General features: G+C 52.6%; 1 protein-coding gene across 2 annotated transcripts in view; it reads right to left on the reverse strand.

Moving 5' to 3' along the window:
- Positions 1 to 751: 751 nt before the first annotated feature.
- PPP5C (protein phosphatase 5 catalytic subunit) overlaps positions 752 to 20789 on the reverse strand; it is a 49856-nt gene continuing 29818 nt past the window's right edge. For both annotated transcript variants that reach the window (XM_073322313.1, XM_073322314.1), the window contains exons 8-13: positions 18840 to 18982; positions 18395 to 18482; positions 7675 to 7715; positions 6754 to 6932; positions 5296 to 5377; positions 752 to 2843 (exon numbers count right to left, since the gene is read on the reverse strand). In XM_073322313.1, coding sequence (XP_073178414.1) covers positions 2781 to 2843; positions 5296 to 5377; positions 6754 to 6932; positions 7675 to 7715; positions 18395 to 18482; positions 18840 to 18982 — 596 coding nt within the window. In that variant the 3' untranslated portion in view covers positions 752 to 2780. The remainder of the gene's footprint in view (positions 2844 to 5295; positions 5378 to 6753; positions 6933 to 7674; positions 7716 to 18394; positions 18483 to 18839; positions 18983 to 20789) is intronic.

Raw genomic sequence — 20789 nt, forward strand, 5'->3', positions numbered from 1 at the left:
CAGGGGTTGGGAGGGAACGCCGGGCCCCCGACCGCCAGCGGAGCAGGATTATTGTAACCAGGCGCCCGCAGCCAACCTGACACTTCTCCATGCGCTTTCTGCAGCCTGGGACAGGCCGGATGGGCCCACTGCGCTGGCGGGCATTGAGTCATGGGAAGGCAGGACACCTGGGTTCTATAGCCCTGGATAAGCGATCTAAGGGCTTGGGGAAGAGTCCTTCTGCTCGAGCTCCACAGATCAATTTCCCTGTGTAGACGGGGGGGCTTTGGCAGCCCTGGCCTGTCCCACTCGGCGGTGGAGGGGGGAGGACTTGGCAAGGTCTGAGAAGCACTCGAGAGGCCCTCGGGGATGGGACAAAGTGTTAGCTCAAGGAACAGATGGAAGCAGCACCATGCAATGCTTGAACACAGCACTGGGACCCAGGTGACCTGCGTTCCTGTCCCAGCTCTGCCTCTGCGTGGGAGGCCATAGGCGCGCTCCTTTCCCGTCTCTGTGCCTCGGTTTCTCTTGCTGTAAAAGAGAGAGGAGGCTGCCCCGAGGTCTACGGCTGGCAAACACAAAGCACGGTTCATAAGGCTCGGTGACAGAGCAGGCTAAAGGCTGAGCTGATGCTTCAGATCCATCTGTGGTGGGGGACGACAGAGCTGGCAGGAACACAGGAGGGGGAGCTTTGGCCCCTCGGGGCAAGCGATCTGCTGGGGGGCAGGAGGAGGGGGGCAGGCCCGGGACACAGGAGTGGCCAGCGAGCCCGCAAGGCTTATAATAATTACTTTATTTTAACATCTTTAATTACAGACAGTAAAATAGCTCGAGAGGTGGTGGTGGAGGGCGGGCTCCTGGATCCGGTGGTGTGCACGGAGACACCCAGGGGCATTGGAGGCATCTGCTGTTGGCTTGCGCACATGGCACAAAAGGCTCTACCTCAAGGAGGTGCCCGACGCTCCCCAGGCTGAGAGAAGGGGGCAATGGTGGGGGGAGGGGCAAGTGGGGTAAAGCACCCCAAGAAATCCAGTCTGCTGCCCCCCCCCCCACTGCCCCTGCCACACACACATCCTCCCCCCCCTCCCCCCCACTCCTGGCATGAGTTGGAGGCTGGGCCTCTGCCAGCCCAACACCCACACACCTATTGCTTATTTGTAAGGCTAAGATTAGGCTGCGGATTCCAGCACTTCCCAAGACGTCCGTGACATTTTCCGCTTCAGCCCTTGGGCGGTGGGACTTCAGCTGTCAGCCAGCAGGGGGCCCCCCGGGAGCGCCAAGCCGCCATGGGGGGTCCCACATCTCCCAGCCGCCGTGGACCTCCCCGCTTACCTTCCCCGCAGCAGGGCTCGGGCTCTCATCATCCATCCCCCCCTGCCCCTCCCCCCCGGTCAGCCCCATTTTGTCACATTTTGTCAGGGACGGGGCACTGGCTTCTGTGAATTTCTGTTTATTGCCTGTGACCCGTCCCTGGCTTTTACTGAACAAACCATGACAAAATCTTAACCCTACTTCTTTGTTTGTGGACCGGCTGGAGGCAGACGCCCGGGGAGGCAGCATGTCTCATGGGGAGGGAGGGGCGTATGCTGCCCCTGTCCTCTGCAGCAGGGAGCTACAAGCTCACAGGGGATCTAGAAGAGGGGCACCCCAGGGTGAGAGAGCTCCTGTGAGACGGATAGCTGGGGATCCTGGGACCCAGATCCCAGCAGCCAGGGATCCCAGGCCCAGATTCCAGCAGCCAGGGGTCCTGGGAGACAGATCCCAATATTTGAGAGCTCCCAACAGACTGGCAGGCAGAGGTCCCAGGGCCCAGATCCCAGCAGCCAGGGGTCCCAGGGCCCAGATCCCAGTATTAGAGAGGTCCTGTGCGACTGGTAGCCAGGGGTCCCAGGGCCCAGATCCCAGTATTAGAGAGGTCCCGGGTCCCAGATCCCAGCAGCCAGGGGTCCCGGGTCCCAGATCCCAGCAGCCAGGGGTCCCGAGGCCCAGATCCCAGCAGCCAGGGGTCCCGAGGCCCAGGTCTCAGTATTAGAGACCTCGTCAGACTGGCAGCTGGGGATCCCAGGCTCAGATCCATTGACCATAGAATGCCTCCAGGGATGTGATCAGGGATCCCTACTGGGCCGAGCTCTCACCCCACCTCTCTGAGCTGTGCCAGTGAGTGCCTCCAAAGCTGGTGAAAGCAGAGCCCTGCCTGCCCACCCTGGGTTTCTGATGCAGAGGAAGAGGACAACTAGGGATGGGACCCACCCCCCGCCTGACACCTTGCTTCTGCTTGTGACCTGATCCTAACCTCTGACCCCACCTAGCCCCCTCGCCGCTCCTGAAACCCCCAAGCCCAGAGACCACTGTCGGAGACACGCCTCAAAGCCAGAGCACTTGGGGAAGGGAGGGGAGGCCTCCATGCTCCACCCTGCAAGCCAATACCGTCTGCTGGGAGAGATCGGGCCGGGGACAGAGCCGGCTTGGGCCCAGCGGCCTCTCTGCTCCAGGCCGGAGTCTGAGCGAGGCCTGGGAATAAATACAATCTTTCCAATATATTAAAAAAAAAAAATACTCCTTGCTAATGCTCTGCCTCTCAGCTGTGCAGCACCAGCTCACGGCAACACTACAAATGGGCTCAGTGTGGGGGGGCGGGGGGGAAGAGAACCACGGCAACACCCCCCCTCCCCCGGCCCTCGTGATGGACGCTCCGGCGCCTGGCCAGCCCGGGCTGATGGCGGAAGAAAGTAAAAAGGCCGAGGGGCCGTCTCTGCCTAGCATGGGGGGCCTCCAGGTGGGGGCGGCGGTGACAGGGGAGGTTACATCATCCCCAGCTGGAGGAGGGTGTTGGCGTAGGCCATCGGTTTGACGTTCGGGTGAGGCTGAAAGAGAAGAGGTGGCCAGGTTAGGGCCCGGCGGGGCTCTGGGGGCAGCACTGTACTCCCTCCCATGGTATCTGCAGAGCCCCCTGCCCACTCGGGAGGCAGAATCACACACCAAGAGGCTGTGGGGAGACTGCGACGGTAACCAAGGTGCTGGCTAGGGGGCGCTGTCCTCTCTCAAGCAATGTCCCAGGGCGGCAGTAAGGGGCGCCACACTGCAGGGAGCAGGGTGGGGGACGCTCTCCCCCGGCAGTCAGTGCTGGCCCCAATCCCCCAGAGCAGCAGTAGGGGGCGCTGTGCTACAGGGAGTGTTTTTTGGGGGTAATAGGTAACATCAAGGTCTTGATTGCTTGTGGTTGTCAGAGGTGAAATGGGATCTCCCCTCCACCCACGAGCTAGGGCATTTGCCTCTTCCCAGATAAATTCCAGTTGGATAAATACGCTCTGCGTCCTTGTGTCAGGCCCACAGTTTCTGTTCACTTCCAGCCCTGAACGGGTGTGGTTTGGCTGACAGCTGTTGGCAAACTTCTGCGCTTTTACCTCAACACAGCTGTGCTTCTGCGCTGGGGGAAGTGACGGACGCATGCTGAGCGCCTAAGCACTTTGGGATCTCAGACGCTCCAGATGGCTGGTAAATTAACTATTACAGGGGCTCACGTGCAGAGCAAGGGGGGCTGGGCAGATCCCAATGCCCAGGCCGGGTGTCAGGAGGTACTGGGGGGGGAAGGATTGCCCACACAGCTGGTAAAAATGTAACATGGGGCGCCACCATAGACACGTGGCTCACGACTCTCGACTGGGGATTAGAGCCAGGTGACAAATTGATTTTCCCGGTCAGCGGCTGAACCAAAAAAATCCCAAACCACTTCGGTTCAGGTTGACCAAAACCAAAAAAAACCGGGGGGGGGGGGGGGGGGGGGAATTCCACATTGGGTGGAATTAAAGGACCCGTTTTCGACTGGGTTAATGGGTGTTTTCACTCTGCGTTTCTAAACTATTCCATTGTGTTGTTATTTTTTCCGGACGAAGTTATTAGCCAAATTTGACCTCAATTCGCACACAGTTTCGCTCCACCTGAAATGGTCGTTTTCAGCAAATGAACTTCTCCCCCGCCCTAGAACTGCCCATCTCTATGGCTCCTGCCCCTTCTCGAAATCAGACCCTTTGGGAGTCTCAAATTGGGCCTTGAATCACTAGGCACCTTGGCAAACATAACCCCTAAGGGCCTGTTCCCCCCACAGTTACAGGGCACTTGTCTCTCCCCTTGCCCTTTGACGGGGCAGAGGCTGCCCAGCTGTTCTGAGAATCAGGCCCTGTCCCTTTAAGATTCCTCAGACTCCACTGCCCCACAGGAGGGGTTTAATAGCTTCCCAGCCTTTGTATCCCATGGTTCATTCCCCTCAGGAGCCTTGTTGCCAATGGCTGACTCCCCGTTCAACACGTGACTGTAGGCCTCCAGCCAGCAGGGCTGGAAAACCCCCTCAAGCCCAGAGGTCCTGTGGCTGAGATAAGGGGACCCCACCCCAATGCAGATGACTTCACTGCATCTAGGCAGTGAGGAGCAGAGACAGGCAAAGGGTAAACATCCCCTCACAGCCAAGGCCTGATGAAACTTCAGTGAAATTCCTTCTCCCAGGGAGGAGGATTAACACTGCAGCTCCCAAGCAGCTGGTGCCCGGCTGCTGATCAGCCTGTGGCCAAAGCATCCGAGGGAGGCTGACTCCGTCAGCTGGGAGATTTGGAGGGGCACACGGTGGACACGTTTTTCCAGGATCCCGCCTCGTTCCAGTGGCATTGGGCCCCATTCCCAGCTCCCCTGTCCCTGTCATTGGGGAGAGGGACAGGGGATGGCTTTAAGCCCCCTCTGCGCTCCCCATATTCTGGGACCCTGGTGTAAGAACAGCCTTGAAGCTGCTGTAATTAACTCACGTTCTCTGCCCCATGGTCCCTGAGGGGCAGAAAATAGTCACAGCATAGTGTGCTCTAAGCACAAGCCTGATCTTTCTCTTCCACACTCCACACCTGCTGGGGAGGCCCCTTGTGCGGGGGATGTGGTGGGCGTTTCTGCCCCCCTCAAAGGCCTCTTCATGTTGCCAGAGTGGCCTATAGGGCCCCTTTATCTGCACACAGGAGCACAGGGCAGGATGGTGCGGGACAGGACAAGCACCTCCCAGAGCCCAGGACAAGCTCAGAGATTTCACAACTGGCCCGCCCAGGTCTGGTTACCCGATGCTTGGAGCTGGGTTTGGACGGGCAGGGAACCCCAAGAGGCAGGCGGAAAGAGCAGGGGAAGGACTGGGATTGTCTGCCTAGCCATGGAAACAGGCCGTGCCAACGAAACCGCACCCCTAGGCAGTGCGAAAGCCAGAGGGGGTTGCCCCAGGCGGGCAGGCCCACAGGGGCAGGTGCAGTCAGCGCCCAGAGGCCCCAACGGGACAATCAAATCACTCACCACAGCTGTGAACTGGTGGAATTCGGGGCGTAGGTCTGACCCCCGCAGGTGGATGTATGAACCTTTATTCCCCATCTGGTCGCTGGGGAGAGAATGCATGGGGGGTGGTTACGTCCAGCAAAGGAAGGGGATTCCCATCCCCCGTCCACAGAGACCTCCATGACTTTTACCCAGTGGGCCCGGACCGCCCCTGACTATACTGCTGCATGGGAGAAAACAACCAGACCTGTCTGCTGCACGTGCTTCAGGGAGGCAGCTCCAAGGAGGAGGGCGAGCAGCGCTCAGTACTTCCACTGAAACCTCAGATGCTTCACCAGCAGGGCTGGGACCCCATTTCACAGATGGGGAAACCGAGGCACAGAGCAGTAACGTGCCCAAGACTTGCTGAGTTGGGGATAGAACCCCTGAGTCTGACTCCCAGCCTCCTCCCCTGATCTAACCACTAGACCCCACAGCCCTCTCAGCTCTAACCACTAGTCAACGCTATCTTTTACAACATGCGCACACAGCCTGTTAGCTGCTTGCCAGCCACACTGCGTCCCTTTCCCAGGCAATCCGCCCTCCCCGGTGGTGGAGGCAGGAAATGTAGATGCTAACCAAGCTGGCTTTGCTCCTGCCCAGAAAAGACCAGCCTGGAGCCCTGTGCTGTCATCCCACTCAATCTCACCCGCGAAGATGGGCTAGGTCAGTACTGTACCATGACTTGAGACCTCCTGGAGAAACCCAGAAACTGTCGGGAGCGGGACAGAAGGCTCAGCAGGGGGCACTCTCCCCTGGCAGTCAGTGCTGGCCCCGATGCCTCTGTGCAGCACTAGGGGGCACTGTGATTCAGGGGGGCAGGGACTCAGCAGGGGTCTCCCCTCGCACTCAGTGCTGGCCACAATGCCCCAGCACGGTGCTAGAGGGCACCGTGCTGCAGGAAGCAGGGTAGGGGCTCAGCAGGGGGCGCTCTCCTGTGGCAATCAGCGCTGGCCCCAATGCCCCAGCGCAGTGCTAGGGGTGTAGGAAGCGTGGACAAGATTTAAGCCTGAGATCCTGACCTCCTGGGGGTTGTTAAGAATCGACAGCTCTTCTCACAGGAGGAGCACGAAGCTCGGCTTCCTGGGAACATCTAGCGAATTCCCCCTGGCCGCAGGATTCTTGACTTCCTGCCCTAACCTTGTAACCAACTAACCAACTGCCACGCCCCAGAAGTGGCTGCATCTCAGCAGCAGGTGAGCCATCCCAGTACAAGCAGTGGCCATGTTCCACCTCAGAGGTGGCTGCATCTCAGTGGAGTGGGGGAGGGAGGAAGGGTGCAGTGATCCCTGGGGTTGAGATTTCATGATCTGAATGCAGCAGGCTGGAAAAGCAGCAGGGGCCCCTACAGGCCAGGCCCTGGAAAAAACAGAGACACTCCCAGCTTGTTGCATGGCATGGCCACCCAGGGGGCCCCAGGGTACGGCCCGGAGCACTCACCAGTAGTTGGGTGCCGAGAAGACGGTGATGCACTTGCCCTCATGTGTCACCTCATAGCCTTCGGACTTGACTTCGTGGCTCCGGATGATGTAATCTAGCTGGTTCCGCTCCAGGAAGCTTTTGGTGACATCAGGCCCGAACTGACAGCTCACACCACGCTTGCTGACCGACCGGCCGTTCTGGAAAGGTGGGGCGAGGGGATCCCGATGGAGTTACTGAACATGTCCTGACAGGGCTGAGTGGGGTGAGGGGTCTGCACGTGGTGGGGGGAGCAGAGATCCCACAGACCAAGGCTCACAATGCAGTGTGGACGCCCCTGCCGACTCTTTTGTGATCTCCCAGATGCAGCTTTCCTCCCTCCTGCCTGCCAGACCTTTGGGCTGGCGCCAGGTGCTACAGACAGCCCTGGGCAATCTCCACCCCCGATAAACCTCTAGGAGGCGATGGGGATTCAGTCTCCATGGCCCAACAGTCCCTCAGCCTCACAGCAAACGAGCTTGTGCCAGCAGAGACGGGAAAGCCCCTGCCAAGCATCTGAGCTGAGCCCAAACTTACCCCACCCCAGCCACTGTCTGAGGGTGGGGCTGACTCTGGGCTAGCACCAAGCAGAGCAGCAGATGGTCCCTCCCTCCCTCCCCCCCCAGCAGTGAGCTGTCAGCTGGGGTGGAGAACCAGCATCAGCTGCCAGGCAGTGGGGGGATGCCCACAGCTCCCGGGATGCCCCACCCCGGTGAGAGCCAGCAGAGGCCGCTCTGAGTCAGCCCACCCACATCCTCTACCATGAGCAGTGACCCACTCGGCCTGTGATCGGCGCTTCTGTGCAGAAGTGGGGGTGGAGGACAACAGCCCGGCGCACAGCCCGCACCGGGAGCAGAACTAGTCGCGTGCGCACGATGTGGGGGATTTCACCGGCACACTCACCTGAGGCTGCGGGTCGGACCACAGCAAGTCGCACATGGGACCTGCCAAGGAGAGAGCACACGTCACTCCACGCGGGGTGTGCTGGGGGAGCGCCACCCTCGTGGCCAATCCTACGCCAGCTATGGGCTGTGACTGAGTGAGCCTTCCTCCCCACACCCTCTCCGGCTCAGTCCCCTGGGCCCCTCCAGCCCAGAGCTGACCCCCACCCTCCCCAGCTCAGTCATAGATTCATAGATATTAAGGTCAGAAGGGACCATTATGGTCATATAGTCTGACCTCCTGCACAACGCAGGCCACAGAATCTCACCCACCCACTCCTGCGATAAACCTCTCACCTATGGCTGCACTACTGAAGTCCTCAAATCATGGTTCAAAGACTTCAAGGAGCAGAGAATCCTCCAGCAAGTGACCCGGGCCCCATGCTACAGAGGAAGGCGAAAAACCTCCAGGGCCTCTTCCAATCTGCCCTGGAGGAAAATTCCTTCCCGACCCCAAATCTGGCGATCAGCTAAACGCTGAGCATATGGGCAAGATTCACCAATCAGATACCCAGGAAAGAATTCTCTGTAGTAACTCAGATCCCACCCCATCTAATATCCCATCACAGGCTATTGGGCCTATTTACCATGAATATTTAATTACCAAAACCATGTTATCCCATCATACCATCTGCTTCATAAACTTATCGAGTTTAATCTTAAAGCCAGATAGATCTTTTGCCCCCACTGCTTCCCTTGGAAGGCTTTTCCAAAACTTCACTCCTCTGATGGTTAGAAACCTTCGTCTAATTTCAAGTCTCAACTTCCTGGTGGCCAGTTTATATACATTTGTTCTTGTGTCCACATTGGTACTGAGCTTAAATAATTCCTCTCCCTCTCCGGTATTTATCCCTCTGATATATTTATAGAGAGCAATCATATCTCCCCTCAACCTTCTTTTGGTTAGGCTAAACAAGCCAAGCTCCTTGAGTCTCCTTTCATAAGACAGGTTTTTCATTCCTCGGATCATCCTAGTAGCCCTTCTCTGTACCTGTTCCTGTTTGAATTCATCCTTCTTAAACATGGGAGACCAGAACTGCACAGTATTCCAGATGAGATCTCACCAGTGCCTTGTACAACAGTACTAAAACCTCCTTATCTCTACTGGAAATACCTCGCCTCATGCATCCCAAGACCGCATTAGCTTTTTTCACAGCCATATCACATTGGCGGCTCATAGTCATCCTGTGATCAACCAATACTCCAAGGTCCTTCTCCTCCTCCGTTACTTCTAATTGATGCGTCCCCAGCTTATAACTAACATTCTTGTTATTAATCCCTAAATGCATGACCTTACACTTCTCACTATTAAATTTCATCCTATTACTATTACTCCAGTTTACAAGGTCATCCAGATCCTCCTGTATGATATCCCGGTCCTTCTCTAAATTGGCAATACCTCCCAGCTTTGTATCATCCGCAAACTTTATTAGCACACTCCCACTTTTTGTGCCGAGGTCAGTAATAAAAAGATTAAATAAGATTGGTCCAAAAACCGATCCTTGAGGAACTCCACTGGTAACCTCCCTCCAGCCTGACAGTTCACCTTTCAGTAGGACCCCTTGTAGTCTCCCCTTTAACCAATTCTTTATCCACCTTTCAATTTTCCTATTGATCCCCATCTTACCCAATTTAACTAATAATTCCCCATGTGGCATGGTATCAAACACCTTACTGAAATCTAGGTAAATTAGATCCACTGTGTTTCCTTTGTCTAAAAAATCTGTTACTTTCTCAAAGAAGATCAGGTTGGTTTGGCACGATCTACCTTTTGTAAAACCATGTTGTATTTTGTCCCATTTACCATTGACCTCAATGTCCTTAACTACTTTCTCCTTCAAAATTTTTTCCAAGACCTTGCATACTACATATGTCAAACTAACAGGCCTGTAGTTACCCGGATCACTTTTTTCCCCCTTTCTTAAAAATAGGAACTATGTTAGCAATTCTCCAATCATACGGTACAACCCCTGAGTTTACAGATTCATTAAAAATTCTTGCTAATGGGCTTGCAATTTCATGTGCCAATTCCTTTAATATTCTTGGATGAAGATTATCTGGGCCCCCTGATTTAGTCCCATTAAGCTGTTCGAGTTTCGCTTCTACCTCAGATATGGTAATATCTACCTCCAGATCCTCATTCCCATTTGTCATGCTACCATTACCCCTAAGATCCTCTTTAGCCTTATTAAAGGCTGAGGCAAAGTATTTGTTTAGATATTGGCCCATTCCTAGATTATCCTTAACCTCCACTCCATCCTCAGTGTTTAGCGGTCCCACTTCTTCTTTCTTTGTTTTTTTCTTATTTATATGGCTATAGAACCTTTTACTATTGGTTTTAATTCCCTTTGCAAGGTCCAACTCTACTTGACTTTTAGTCTGTCTCACTTTATCCCTAGATGTTCTGACCTCAATAAGGTAGCTTTCCTTGCTGATCTCTACCATCTTCCACTCCCTGTATGCTTTCCCCTGGTCCCCTCCAGCCCGGACCCTCCCCGGCTCAGTCCCCTGGGCCCCTCCAGCCCGGACCCTCCAGCATCCTCCCCAGCTCAGTCCCCTGGGCCCCTCCAGCCCAGACCCTCCCTCTACCCTCCCCAGCTCAGTCCCCTGGGCCCCTCCAGCCCCCTCCCCTAGGGGAGGATTTATTAAAGTGGACACTCTAGATCAATGGTTCTCAACCTTTCCATACTGCTGTACCCCCTTCAGGAGTCTGGTTTGTCTGGCGTGCCCCAAGTTTCACCTCACTTACAAACTACTTGCTTACAAAATCGGACATCAAAACACAAAGGTGTCACAGCCACACAGTTACTGAACAATTGCAGACTCTCTCATTTTTACTATCTAATTATAAACGAAGGCAATTGACTATGAATGCGCTATTTTCATTTCAGTGTGATACCCGAGCCCTGGTTTCCACTCGTGAGCCTGTTCACGCCAGGAGGCGGTGGAGCGACACCAACAATTCGGTTTTTCTCCACACTGAGTCTCTTATTCCTGTTCTTTGGCTGGCTCGCAGTCTTAGCAGAACATGAGACTTCCCAGAGATGTTAACCCAGCAAAGCCTGGTTCCCAAGGTTAGCATCCTCTCTCTGTACTAAACACCACAACTGGGCTGCTGCGGAGTCATTAAACGCCATTCGCAGACCCCGGTCTGAGGATAGCTCAAGAAGATTTTCTTTCCGGCTGGCAGAGAGCTAACATCTGACAAAACGAATGGGTTTTTTACCAACTTGAGTGGAGTTGTGTTAAACGTTGGGGAAATTACTTGAACTCAGATGTCAAGCGGGCCAAATGATCTACTGTTATTTCTTTAATTTTGCTCTGCTCAAATTTCCCCTGTGCAGACATCAGTGATGTATGCAGGAAGCAGCGGAAAACAGGTACAGCCTCTGTCTCTGCATCTGGACTTTCAGAATTCCTTGGTAAATGCATTTTGCCATAGAGATTCTGAATGTTAGTGTCATGGCCTAGCGTGGAAAAATTTAGATCATTCAGCTTGCTAAATATATCTGCGAGGCTGGCAAGTTGAGCTAACCACACGTTGTCAAACACAGAAGCAAGAGGGGATGAATGATCAGAAAGAAACGTGAGCTTCCGTGCCTAATTCAAACACTCTGGTAAGTACTTTCCCTCTTGAAAGCCAGTAAACCTCTGTGTGAAGCAACAGTTGCTGATGTTCAGACTCCACCTCTTTGCAAAGAACGGGAAACAGGCGAGCATCGAGTGGCCTAGACAGGAGAAAGTTGACAGTTTTGGCAGACTCATTTAAAACTTCATACAGCTCAGAACGCATCTCTTTTGAGGCAAGTAGATAGCACAGTGCAGGTGCTGCAAGGAAGGGTTTTCTGTCCTGATCATAACTATAAGTCTGTTCACTCTCCGGGTCATTGCAGCAGCCCCGTCAGGGCAGATGAAGTCAATTAAACATGTCCTCTCCAGTTGAGCTGGCCATGGGAGGCGTGTGAACTCCCCCACTTTTGGGGAGGCTAGCCCCCCAGCCTTGCCCCTTTTGCCTAAGGCCCCGCTCCCCCTCGCCTGCCGAAGCCCCAAGTCCCTCCTCCCCATGGCTGGAGGAGCCTGGCCAGCAGGCCTGAGCACTGGCCTGACTGCTGGCCAGCCCAACCAACCCCTAGCAGCTCTGGGCCACCAGCCGGCCTGAGCCCTGAGCTCCAGGTTGCTGGCTGGAGCTGAGCCCCCGCCGGCTTCAGGGGAGAGGGGGAGCATGGGCGGGGCCTTGGGGCAGAGCGTGGGTGGGACCACAGCCTGGGTTAGAGGAGGCTTAGCTTCCCCTGGCCTCTGACACCCACCGCGGCCCATGGAGTTGGCCTTTATCCTTTTGGAAAACACTATGTGTTCATTGATATCAGTGGCTTTGGGTATCGACTGTAAGCAGCTGAGCTTCTCCACTGACATCAGCGGACTCATCAAACTGAAGAGCAAATGTTTTTGCCATTTTAAGTTTCCCTATAAGCTGAGAGACAGTATCCTCAGCCATTTCTTCACTTCTACAGCACACGCTGTCACTTCATCAGGGTACTTCCGGGTGCGTATCAGCTACATTTTTTATCAAGCAGGCGCCACAGAGGCAAGCAGAATCAGATTTCCTGCAATTGTGTGCATCTTCTTTGATTCTGCTACAAGAAGGGAGACCGCAGATGAAGCTTTGAGTGCATCTGTAGAAGCAGTCGACGCTTTTTTCATTTTAAGCTGGTAAGTCTGGACCTCAGAAAGCTTTCTTTGAAAAAATTCTACTGGCTTACCCGCACGCACAGGGTATATCTTCACGTCATTGCAAATGCACTGGCTTCATACGGCTATTCGATAGTTTCTCCGCAAAGGAAACACAAAGCTTGAGGTGGATCTTTCTGTGTAGATGTGCATCCAAAAGCAATACACGCCTTGCAGATCTGACGATGAGGCTTTCCCAGTCATTTTCAATTTCCTGCCATTTTCACCATGGCCACTTCCAGCTCCTCGTATTAAAAAAATCTATCCCCTTTTACGTCAAGGCCACATACACACCATGACAACTTCAACCTCATTAGCATGCCTGAATGCTTCAGTGATATCGAACGCATATCTAATACAGTGTGTCTACGCACGCTATGTCACCGCATAATAGTATAAAGAGCAGTATAAACAAATCATTGTCTGTATGAAGTTTTAGTTTGCACTGCCTTTGCTAGGGCTTTTTTTGTAGCCTGTTGGAAAACTAGGCAAATATCTACAGGAGTTTACGTAAGCCCTGGAAGACCCCCTACATACCCCCAGGGGTACATGTAGCCCTGGTTGAGGCTACATGCTCTGAATCCTAATAAAGAGGAGAGGGTAGAAGTTGGTAAAGTACAGGTAAGAGAAACAATAGAACAATCAAATGAAAGAGTTCCATTCAATTACATCAGAAGAAGGCAGACAATTATATACTGACAAACTGTATACCTGTGCTAGAAGTCTAAACACTAAGATGGGTGAACTAGAGTGCCTGGCATTAAATGAGGATATTGCTATAATGGGCACCACAGAAACTTGGTGGAACAATGATAACCAATGGGACACAGGCACAGCAGGGTACAAAATACAGAGGAATGACAAAGTAAGTCGCGCTGGTGGATGAGTGGCACTGTGTGGGAAAGGAAGCAGAGTCCAACATAGTAAAAATCTTCAATGAATCAGACTGTGCCACAGAATTTCTACAGACAGAAATTCCATGCTTGAACAATAAGAACATAGCTGCAGGAATATACACCGAGCACCCGACCAGGATGGTGATGGTGTTTGTGAAATGCTCAGGTAGATTAGAGAAGCTACAAAAAAAACAAATAAGGGGGGATTCCAATAATCCCCATACAGACTGGGTACATGTCACTTCAGGACAAGATGCTGAGATAAAATATCTAGACGCTGTTAATAACGGCTTCTTGGAGCACCTAGTCCTGGAACCCACAAGGGGAGAGGCAATTCCTGATTTAGTCCTAAACAGAGCACAAGATCCAAAAGATTAGCGGAACCATCCAGCCACAGCAACCATAAAATTATTATATAAACATCCTTCTGGAGGGAAATACCAAAAAACCCCACATCTCAGTAGCATTCAATTTCAAAGAGGGGAACTAAACAAAAATGAGAAAGTTAGTTAAATGGAAATTGAGAGAGAGAAATGCCAGCAAGTTGCAAGGAAACTATTTAAAAACACCATAATAGAGGCTCAAACTAAATGTAAACCCCAAATAAATAAATAAAAACAGTAAATGGAGCAAAAAAAGGCCACCATGGCTAACCAGAGAAGTAAAACGGGCCATTAGAAGCAAAAGGGCATCATGTTTGGAAGTCAAATCCTAGTGAGAAAAATAGAAAGGAGCATAAACTCTGGCAAGTCAAGTGTAATTAGGCAGGCCAAGAAAGAATTTGAAGAGCAAATAGCAAAAGGCACAAAAACTAGCAGCAAGTTTTAAGTACATCAGAAGCAGGAAGTGGGCCGATCAGTGCGGCCACTGGACAATTAAGATGCTAAAGGAGCACTCATGGAAGAGGAGGCCGTTGCGGAGAAGCTAGATGGATCCTTGGCATCGGTCTTCACCGCAGAAGATTTGAGGGAGATTCCTACACCTGAGACATTCTTTTTAGGTGACAAATCTGAGGAACTGTCCCAGATGGAGGTGTCGATAGAGGAGGTTTTGGAACCAATGGATAAATTAAGCAGTAATAAGTCATCAGGACCAGGTGATTTTTACCCAAGAGTTCTGAAGGAACTCAAATATGAAATGGCAGAACTATTAGCTGTGGTATTTAACCTATCGCTTATATCAGCCTCTGGATCAGATGACCGGAGGGGAGCTAATGTAATGCCAATTTTTTAACAAGGCTCCAGAAACAATCCTGGCAATTACAGGCCAGTAAGCCTGACTACAAGACCAATTTCCTAATTTTTCTGGCAAATTGGTTGAAACTATAGTAAAGGGCAGAATTATCAGACACACGGATGAACATGATATGTTAGGAAGAGTCAACATGGCTTTCGCAAAGGGAAATCATGCTTCAATCTAGGAGAATTCTTTGAGGGTGTTAACAAGCATATGGACAAGGGTGATAGAGTGAATATAATGTACTTAGACTTTCAGAAAGCCTTTGACAAGGTCTCTCCCCAGAGGTTCTTCAGCAAAGTAAGCAGTCATGGGATAAGAGGGAAGGGCCTTTCATGGATCAGTAACTGGTTAAAAGACAGGAAACAAAGAGTAGGACTAAATGGTCAGTTTTTCACAGAGAAGTGAGGTAAACAGCCAGGTCCCCCAAAGATCTGTATGGGACCAGTGCTGTTCAATATGTTCACACATGATCTGGAAAAGGGGATAAATATTGAGGTGGGAAAGTTTGCAGATGATACTAAGTTACTCAAGACAGTCAAGTCCAAAGCAGGCCATGAAGAGTTACAAAGGGATCTGGGTGACCAGGCACAAAATGGCAGATGAAATGCAATGTTGATAAATGCCAAGTAATGAACATTGAGAAAAAATAATCCCAACTATACATACAAAATGATGTGGTCTAAATTAACTGTTATCACGTAAGGAGAGAGATCTTGGAATCACCGTGATTAGTTCTCGGAAAACATCTGCTCAACACGCAGCTGCAGTCAAAAAAGCGAACAGAATGTTAAGAACCATTAGGAAAGGATAGATAAGAAGACAGTAAATAATATCATAACGCCACCATATAAATCCATGGTACACCCACACCCTGAATACTGCGGGCATTTCTGGTCACCCCACCTCAAAAATGATTTATTAGACCTGGCAAAGGTACAGAGAAGGGCAACAAAAATGATGAGGGGGGATGGACCAGCTTCCAAATGAGGAGAGATTAAAAAACCTGGGACCGTCCAGCTTAGAAAAGAGACGACTGAGGAGGGGTGGATATGAGAGTGGTCTATAAAATCATGACTGGGGTGGAAAAAATTAATAAGGACGTGTGATTTACCCCCTCACATAACATAAGAACCCGGGGTCACTCAATGAAATGAATAGGCAGCTGGTTTAAAACAAACATAAGGAGGTACTTTACATAGAGCACAGTCAACCTGTGAAACTCACTGCCAGGGGAGGTTGTGAGGGCCAAATGTATAACTGGGTTCAAAAAAGAATGAGATAAGTTCCTGGGGGACAGGTCCATCAATGGCTATTAGCCAAGATGGCCAGGGACGCAGCCCCATGCTCTGGGTGTCCCTAAACTTCTGATTGCTAGAAGCTGGGACTGGATGACAGGGGATGGAACGCTCAATAATTGCCCTGGTTGTGTTCATCTGGCACCAGCTACTATTGGAAGACAGGGTACTGGGCTGGACAGACCACTGGTCTGCCCCAATATCGCCACTCTTATGTTCAGTCCCCCCCAAAAATATTGGGATTTCATCAAAAAGACAAAAGCTTTTTGGTTTCCCAATGAAGAACAGAAGATTTCCCAAGTCACTTCACCTCTCCTGGTACATAAGAATGGCCACAGTGGGTCAGACCAATGGTCCATTCAGCCCAGTGTCCCGTCTTCTGGGGTGTCTATAAAGAACTGGACAGCTGGAGTGATGCACCCCGTCTACCCCCTCCCACCCTCCGGCAGCTGGCAGTCAGAGGTTTAGGGTTTTGCTCCTGACCATCTTGGTGGAGAGGAAGGAGGGCCCAGTGGTTAGAGCACTAACCCAGTACTTGGGCTACGTGGCCAATTCATTGTCTACGCACCTTATCACCATCTGTAAAACCGGATTACAGCACTGCCCTGCCTCTCTGGAGGGTTATGAGGATAAATATGGTAAATATTGTGTGGTGATGAGAGCCAGACAAAAACCTGAACGAGGCAAAGTGACTCCCTGGTACTTAGGATCACAGAGAGTTGTAGTGCTTTTGAGACACGCCTGAGCATTGAGGCCTTTTCAGGCAGTGAAACTACAGGAGGGAGAAGGATCCAAGTGGGCCCCCAAACGTGCTTTTAAAGCGTGATGCCACTGGAAGGAAAAGTTAACAAAAAGAAACAAAGCTTTGGGGGGGGGGGCGGTGGCATGGGACACCAGGCACAGGGAGCATGTTCTAAGCACACCCAGCCACCGGGGGATATAGGGTGATCAGATGTCCTGATTTTATAGGGACAGTCCCGATATTTGGGGCACCGATTACCCCCCACCCCCCGTCCCGATTTTTCACATTTGCCATCTGGTCAGCCAAGGGGGATACGAACAGCTAAGGATCTGTCACTCAGCACGGGGAGGGGGCGGGGGGAGCGACTGTGTAACCGAGCACTGGAACAGTGGAGCTAATTGAAACCGCTGGTGGAACTGTTACCAGAGCTGGATCTGAGCCAGGACACCCCCGGTTACAGAGGCCGGTCTGGGAAAAGCAGGCAGTGACCGGCTAGTTTGGTCCTTCAAACAGCATTTCCTGCAGGACCGCCCCCCCCAGGGCACTGCTCCCATACTGATTTACAGGGGCAGCCCCCTAGCACCCAGCCCCACTTCCTGCAGCACGGCACCCCCTAGGGCACTGCTCCTGTATTGACTTACAGGGAAGGTTACCTACCACCAGCCCCACTTCCTGTTTCCAGCAGGGGTCCCCTTCCCTGGTCTCCCATCCAAGCACTGGCATGTCCTGGCTCTCCTCAGCTGGGGGTGGGGTGAAATCAGATTGCAGCATGTGGCATAAATCCACACTGCCAGCTCCCTGACACTTTGCTCTGACGTTTCTATCCAACTGAAATTGTACAGCCCTCTGGACTCCCACGCAGGGCGTGTCACAAGCACCGTGGCCTGGAGGCAGCCACGGGCGACTTTACCGAAGCCGGTGGGTTGACAGCAGCGATCGATTTGGCCCGGTGCGTGACTACAGAGCTGAACATTAACTCACTCCAGTTTCCAAAGGAAAACACTCCACTCTGCAAGCCAAGCAGTCCCTCGTGGAAATGAGCAATGGAAAGTCCGCATCATAGATGATCACTTTCCTTTCAGGGCAGAGTCATTCCCTAGCCTGTGTTTTCAAATATGTTATTTAGCCTTGTTTCAAAGACCCCAGCTGCCAGGTTTTCTTCAGCCCCCTTGGAAGGGGGCCAGGTTATCTGGCCAAAACTTAATTCCTTTACATTCCTCAACATTCCTCAGTCCTGCCTCTTTAAACAGCACATGTTACTTCCTCCAGATTTATACCCTTCGACTGGCTTCCAGGTAACTGATCCAGGGGATCCCTCAGTGGTTTCCACACCATGCTGCAGAGCCTGACACCAGCACGCCGCGGATAGGCCCAGTCCCATAGGGCGTAAAACGCAGCAAGGAAGGAGGATCTGGTGTGAGCTGGCCAAGCTGGGGACAGGGGTGCGGTCATGCCCAGCCCCAGAGCGTTATGCGGGCCAGCTCCCCACTGATGTAAACCAGCACAGAGCCGTTGTAGTCACTAGGGCGACACAGATTAGCACCAGCGGAGGTGCCCACAGAATACAGGGACCGGTGCTTCACAAAAGCGGGCAGCTGCCGACGACTCCGCTGTACAGTATGATCCAAGGAAACCAAAAGGGCTCTCCCTGTCTCTCTCCGTGGGCCAGGATCGGTGCACCCAGGGGACTGTCCCACCCCACCAGTGCAATCCCTTGCAGCGGGAAAGGCCCGACCAGATACAACACCCCACCCTATGCAGGGCGCGCCTTCCTGTCCTGACCTGAATCCGGAGGCTGCCGATTCCTCTCAATCTTCCGGATGTCGTCCAACGTGACCCCATCTTCGCTGAAGAGCCCGCCGTGCATTATCTGGCAGGAGCACAGCACAGGTCATGGTGGGGAGAGGGCGCTCAGATAGGTCAGGCCATAGCAACAAGCTGGCCTTAGGCTTCCGCTCCCCCGCTCCCCCCATGGGAGGCAGGCAGGAACAGCTGGGAAGGCGAGTACATGGCAAGGGGACATGTCGGACCCCTGCTCTGACTGGGGTTTAACACACACAGTGCCCTCCCAGACCAGCTCCGAGGGAGGTAACAGTCAGGCTAGAGGTAGATCCAAGCCATGGAGATGCTCAGGATTACACACCGGGCCTTGGCCTACTCTCCATGCCCACTGCCGGTCCGGATGCGTGTCCCCCCGCCACCCCGCAGTGCTGTATTCCGCTCTCACCAATACTTTGCCATTGATGCATTGCGCCAGGGGAAGCCACTCAAAGACCTCGCTGAAAAGTGCAAACATCTGGGCTGTGTATTTGGCTTTCACCTCCCCCTCGAACCCGTAGATCTGGTTCATGTTGTCCGTCTCGTGATTCCCTGGGGGCCAAAGAGGTGCGGGGAAAAAACATCAACCAACCAATGGGGGTCCAGCTGGAGAGAGGAGAGCTGCCCAGCTCTGGCCAACAGACGGCCAAGACTGGCTGTCGTCCCTTCCCCAGGGCAGAGGGAGGGATGGGGTTGAGCAATTCACTGCAGCACAGAGCCACCAGAATAGTAGCGAAAGGTTTAATGCATTCATAAAGGTCAGTGTGGCTGCTCCCCAAGGAAGCCCCCATCTTTGGGCTGATTTGACAGCCAGCATTAACAAGGGGGATGGGGGGAGTTTTACTGCTTTAGAGATTCACTGATTCCAAGGCCAGAAGAGAGCATCTAGTCTGACTCCTGTATAGCACAGGCCAGAGAACTGCCCCCAAACAATTCCTAAGGCAGATCTAGGATAGTTTAGCCATTTCATCTGGGCTCACTGGCTGGACAGCCCTTTGGGTTAGCGCTGTCCACACGGAGCAGAACGGGGCGGGGCTCACCTCATTAACCCTGAGCTACCTGGCTCCCTCATGCATTTCTGAGCAAAATTCAAGCAGTGGCTTTTAACTTGAAGTTAAACCTGGCCTCCCTCACTCTGGTATCTGAGCATCTCCTAATCCTTAATGCATTTATCCTCCCAGCTCTGCGATGAGGCAAGGCAGGACTAATATCCCCATTCAAAAAATGGGGAAATGGAGGCGCAGAAAGACTAGGGAACTTGCCCCAGGTCACACAGGGAGTCTGTTGCAGAGCTGGGACTTAAACCCAAGTCTGCCAACAGTTAGGCTTGTGCCCTAACCACTGGTCCATCCTTCCTTCCTCCCTCTCTGGAGGCTCTACCGAGCCCCAACTGGCTTGTGAGCTGGGATGCTTTCCTGTGTTCACACCGTGATCAACCAGGATTGGAAAGCATGCCTGACAGGGATCAGCTCCCACACCTCCACCTGTTTAGCTGAAAGAGAAGGTGAAGGGGTAACTTGATCACAATCTGGAAGTAACCCCATCGGGAACAAATATGGGATCACGGGCTCTTAGATCTGACAAAAGTCTAACAAGAGCCAATGGCTGGGAGATGAAGCGAGACAAATTCCGACCAAAAATAAGGTGCTAATTTTTAACAGTGAAGAGAATCAGCCAATTGCACCAGTTCATCAAGGGCTGTGGTGGATTCTCCATCAGTGGCCACTTTAAAATCAAGACTGATGGTTTTTCTAAGATACCGGCTCCAACAGGAATTGCTTCAGGGCAGCTTTCTGGCCCATGCTATACAGGGGGGCAGACCAGATCATCGCAGTGGGCCCTTCTGGCCTTGCAGGAAGTGATCAATGAAACAAAGCACTCTGGGACTGACAGGCCTTAAATGTGGATCTCACGGCTGCTGCTCACTGGAGGGCCTCCAGGTGGGGTAACCGCTCCCCTCACAAGAGTCATCCAGAGCCTGGGCTGGTTGGCAAAGCTCAGCTTCTCAAGCATGCGGAAGGCTGTGAATGGTGGCACCTTTCTCTCCTTCCTGGCAGGGAAGAGGTTAATATTGCTGCCAAGCGGGAGTGGTGATAGCTGCTATACAGGAGCAATCGCCCTGAGCAACTTGGTTCTTTTGTGGATGGGGGCATCACTTTCGGTGGGTTTAACTCATTCCCCACGGTGGGCACGCAGACTCTGTGATAGGGCTGGTGAATTTTCATGCCCGCTTGGTTCGGCTGAGTTAGCTTTAGGGGAGGGATGCACCCAGGTCTTTTCAGACGCTCAGGCGAGATATAACCATAAAATATCAATGACTTGGAGACTGTGACCCACCCAGAGACCAACTGAAAAGGCA

Source organism: Lepidochelys kempii, chromosome 23, assembly GCF_965140265.1.
Source record: "Lepidochelys kempii isolate rLepKem1 chromosome 23, rLepKem1.hap2, whole genome shotgun sequence".
Lineage (NCBI taxonomy): Eukaryota > Metazoa > Chordata > Testudines > Cheloniidae > Lepidochelys > Lepidochelys kempii.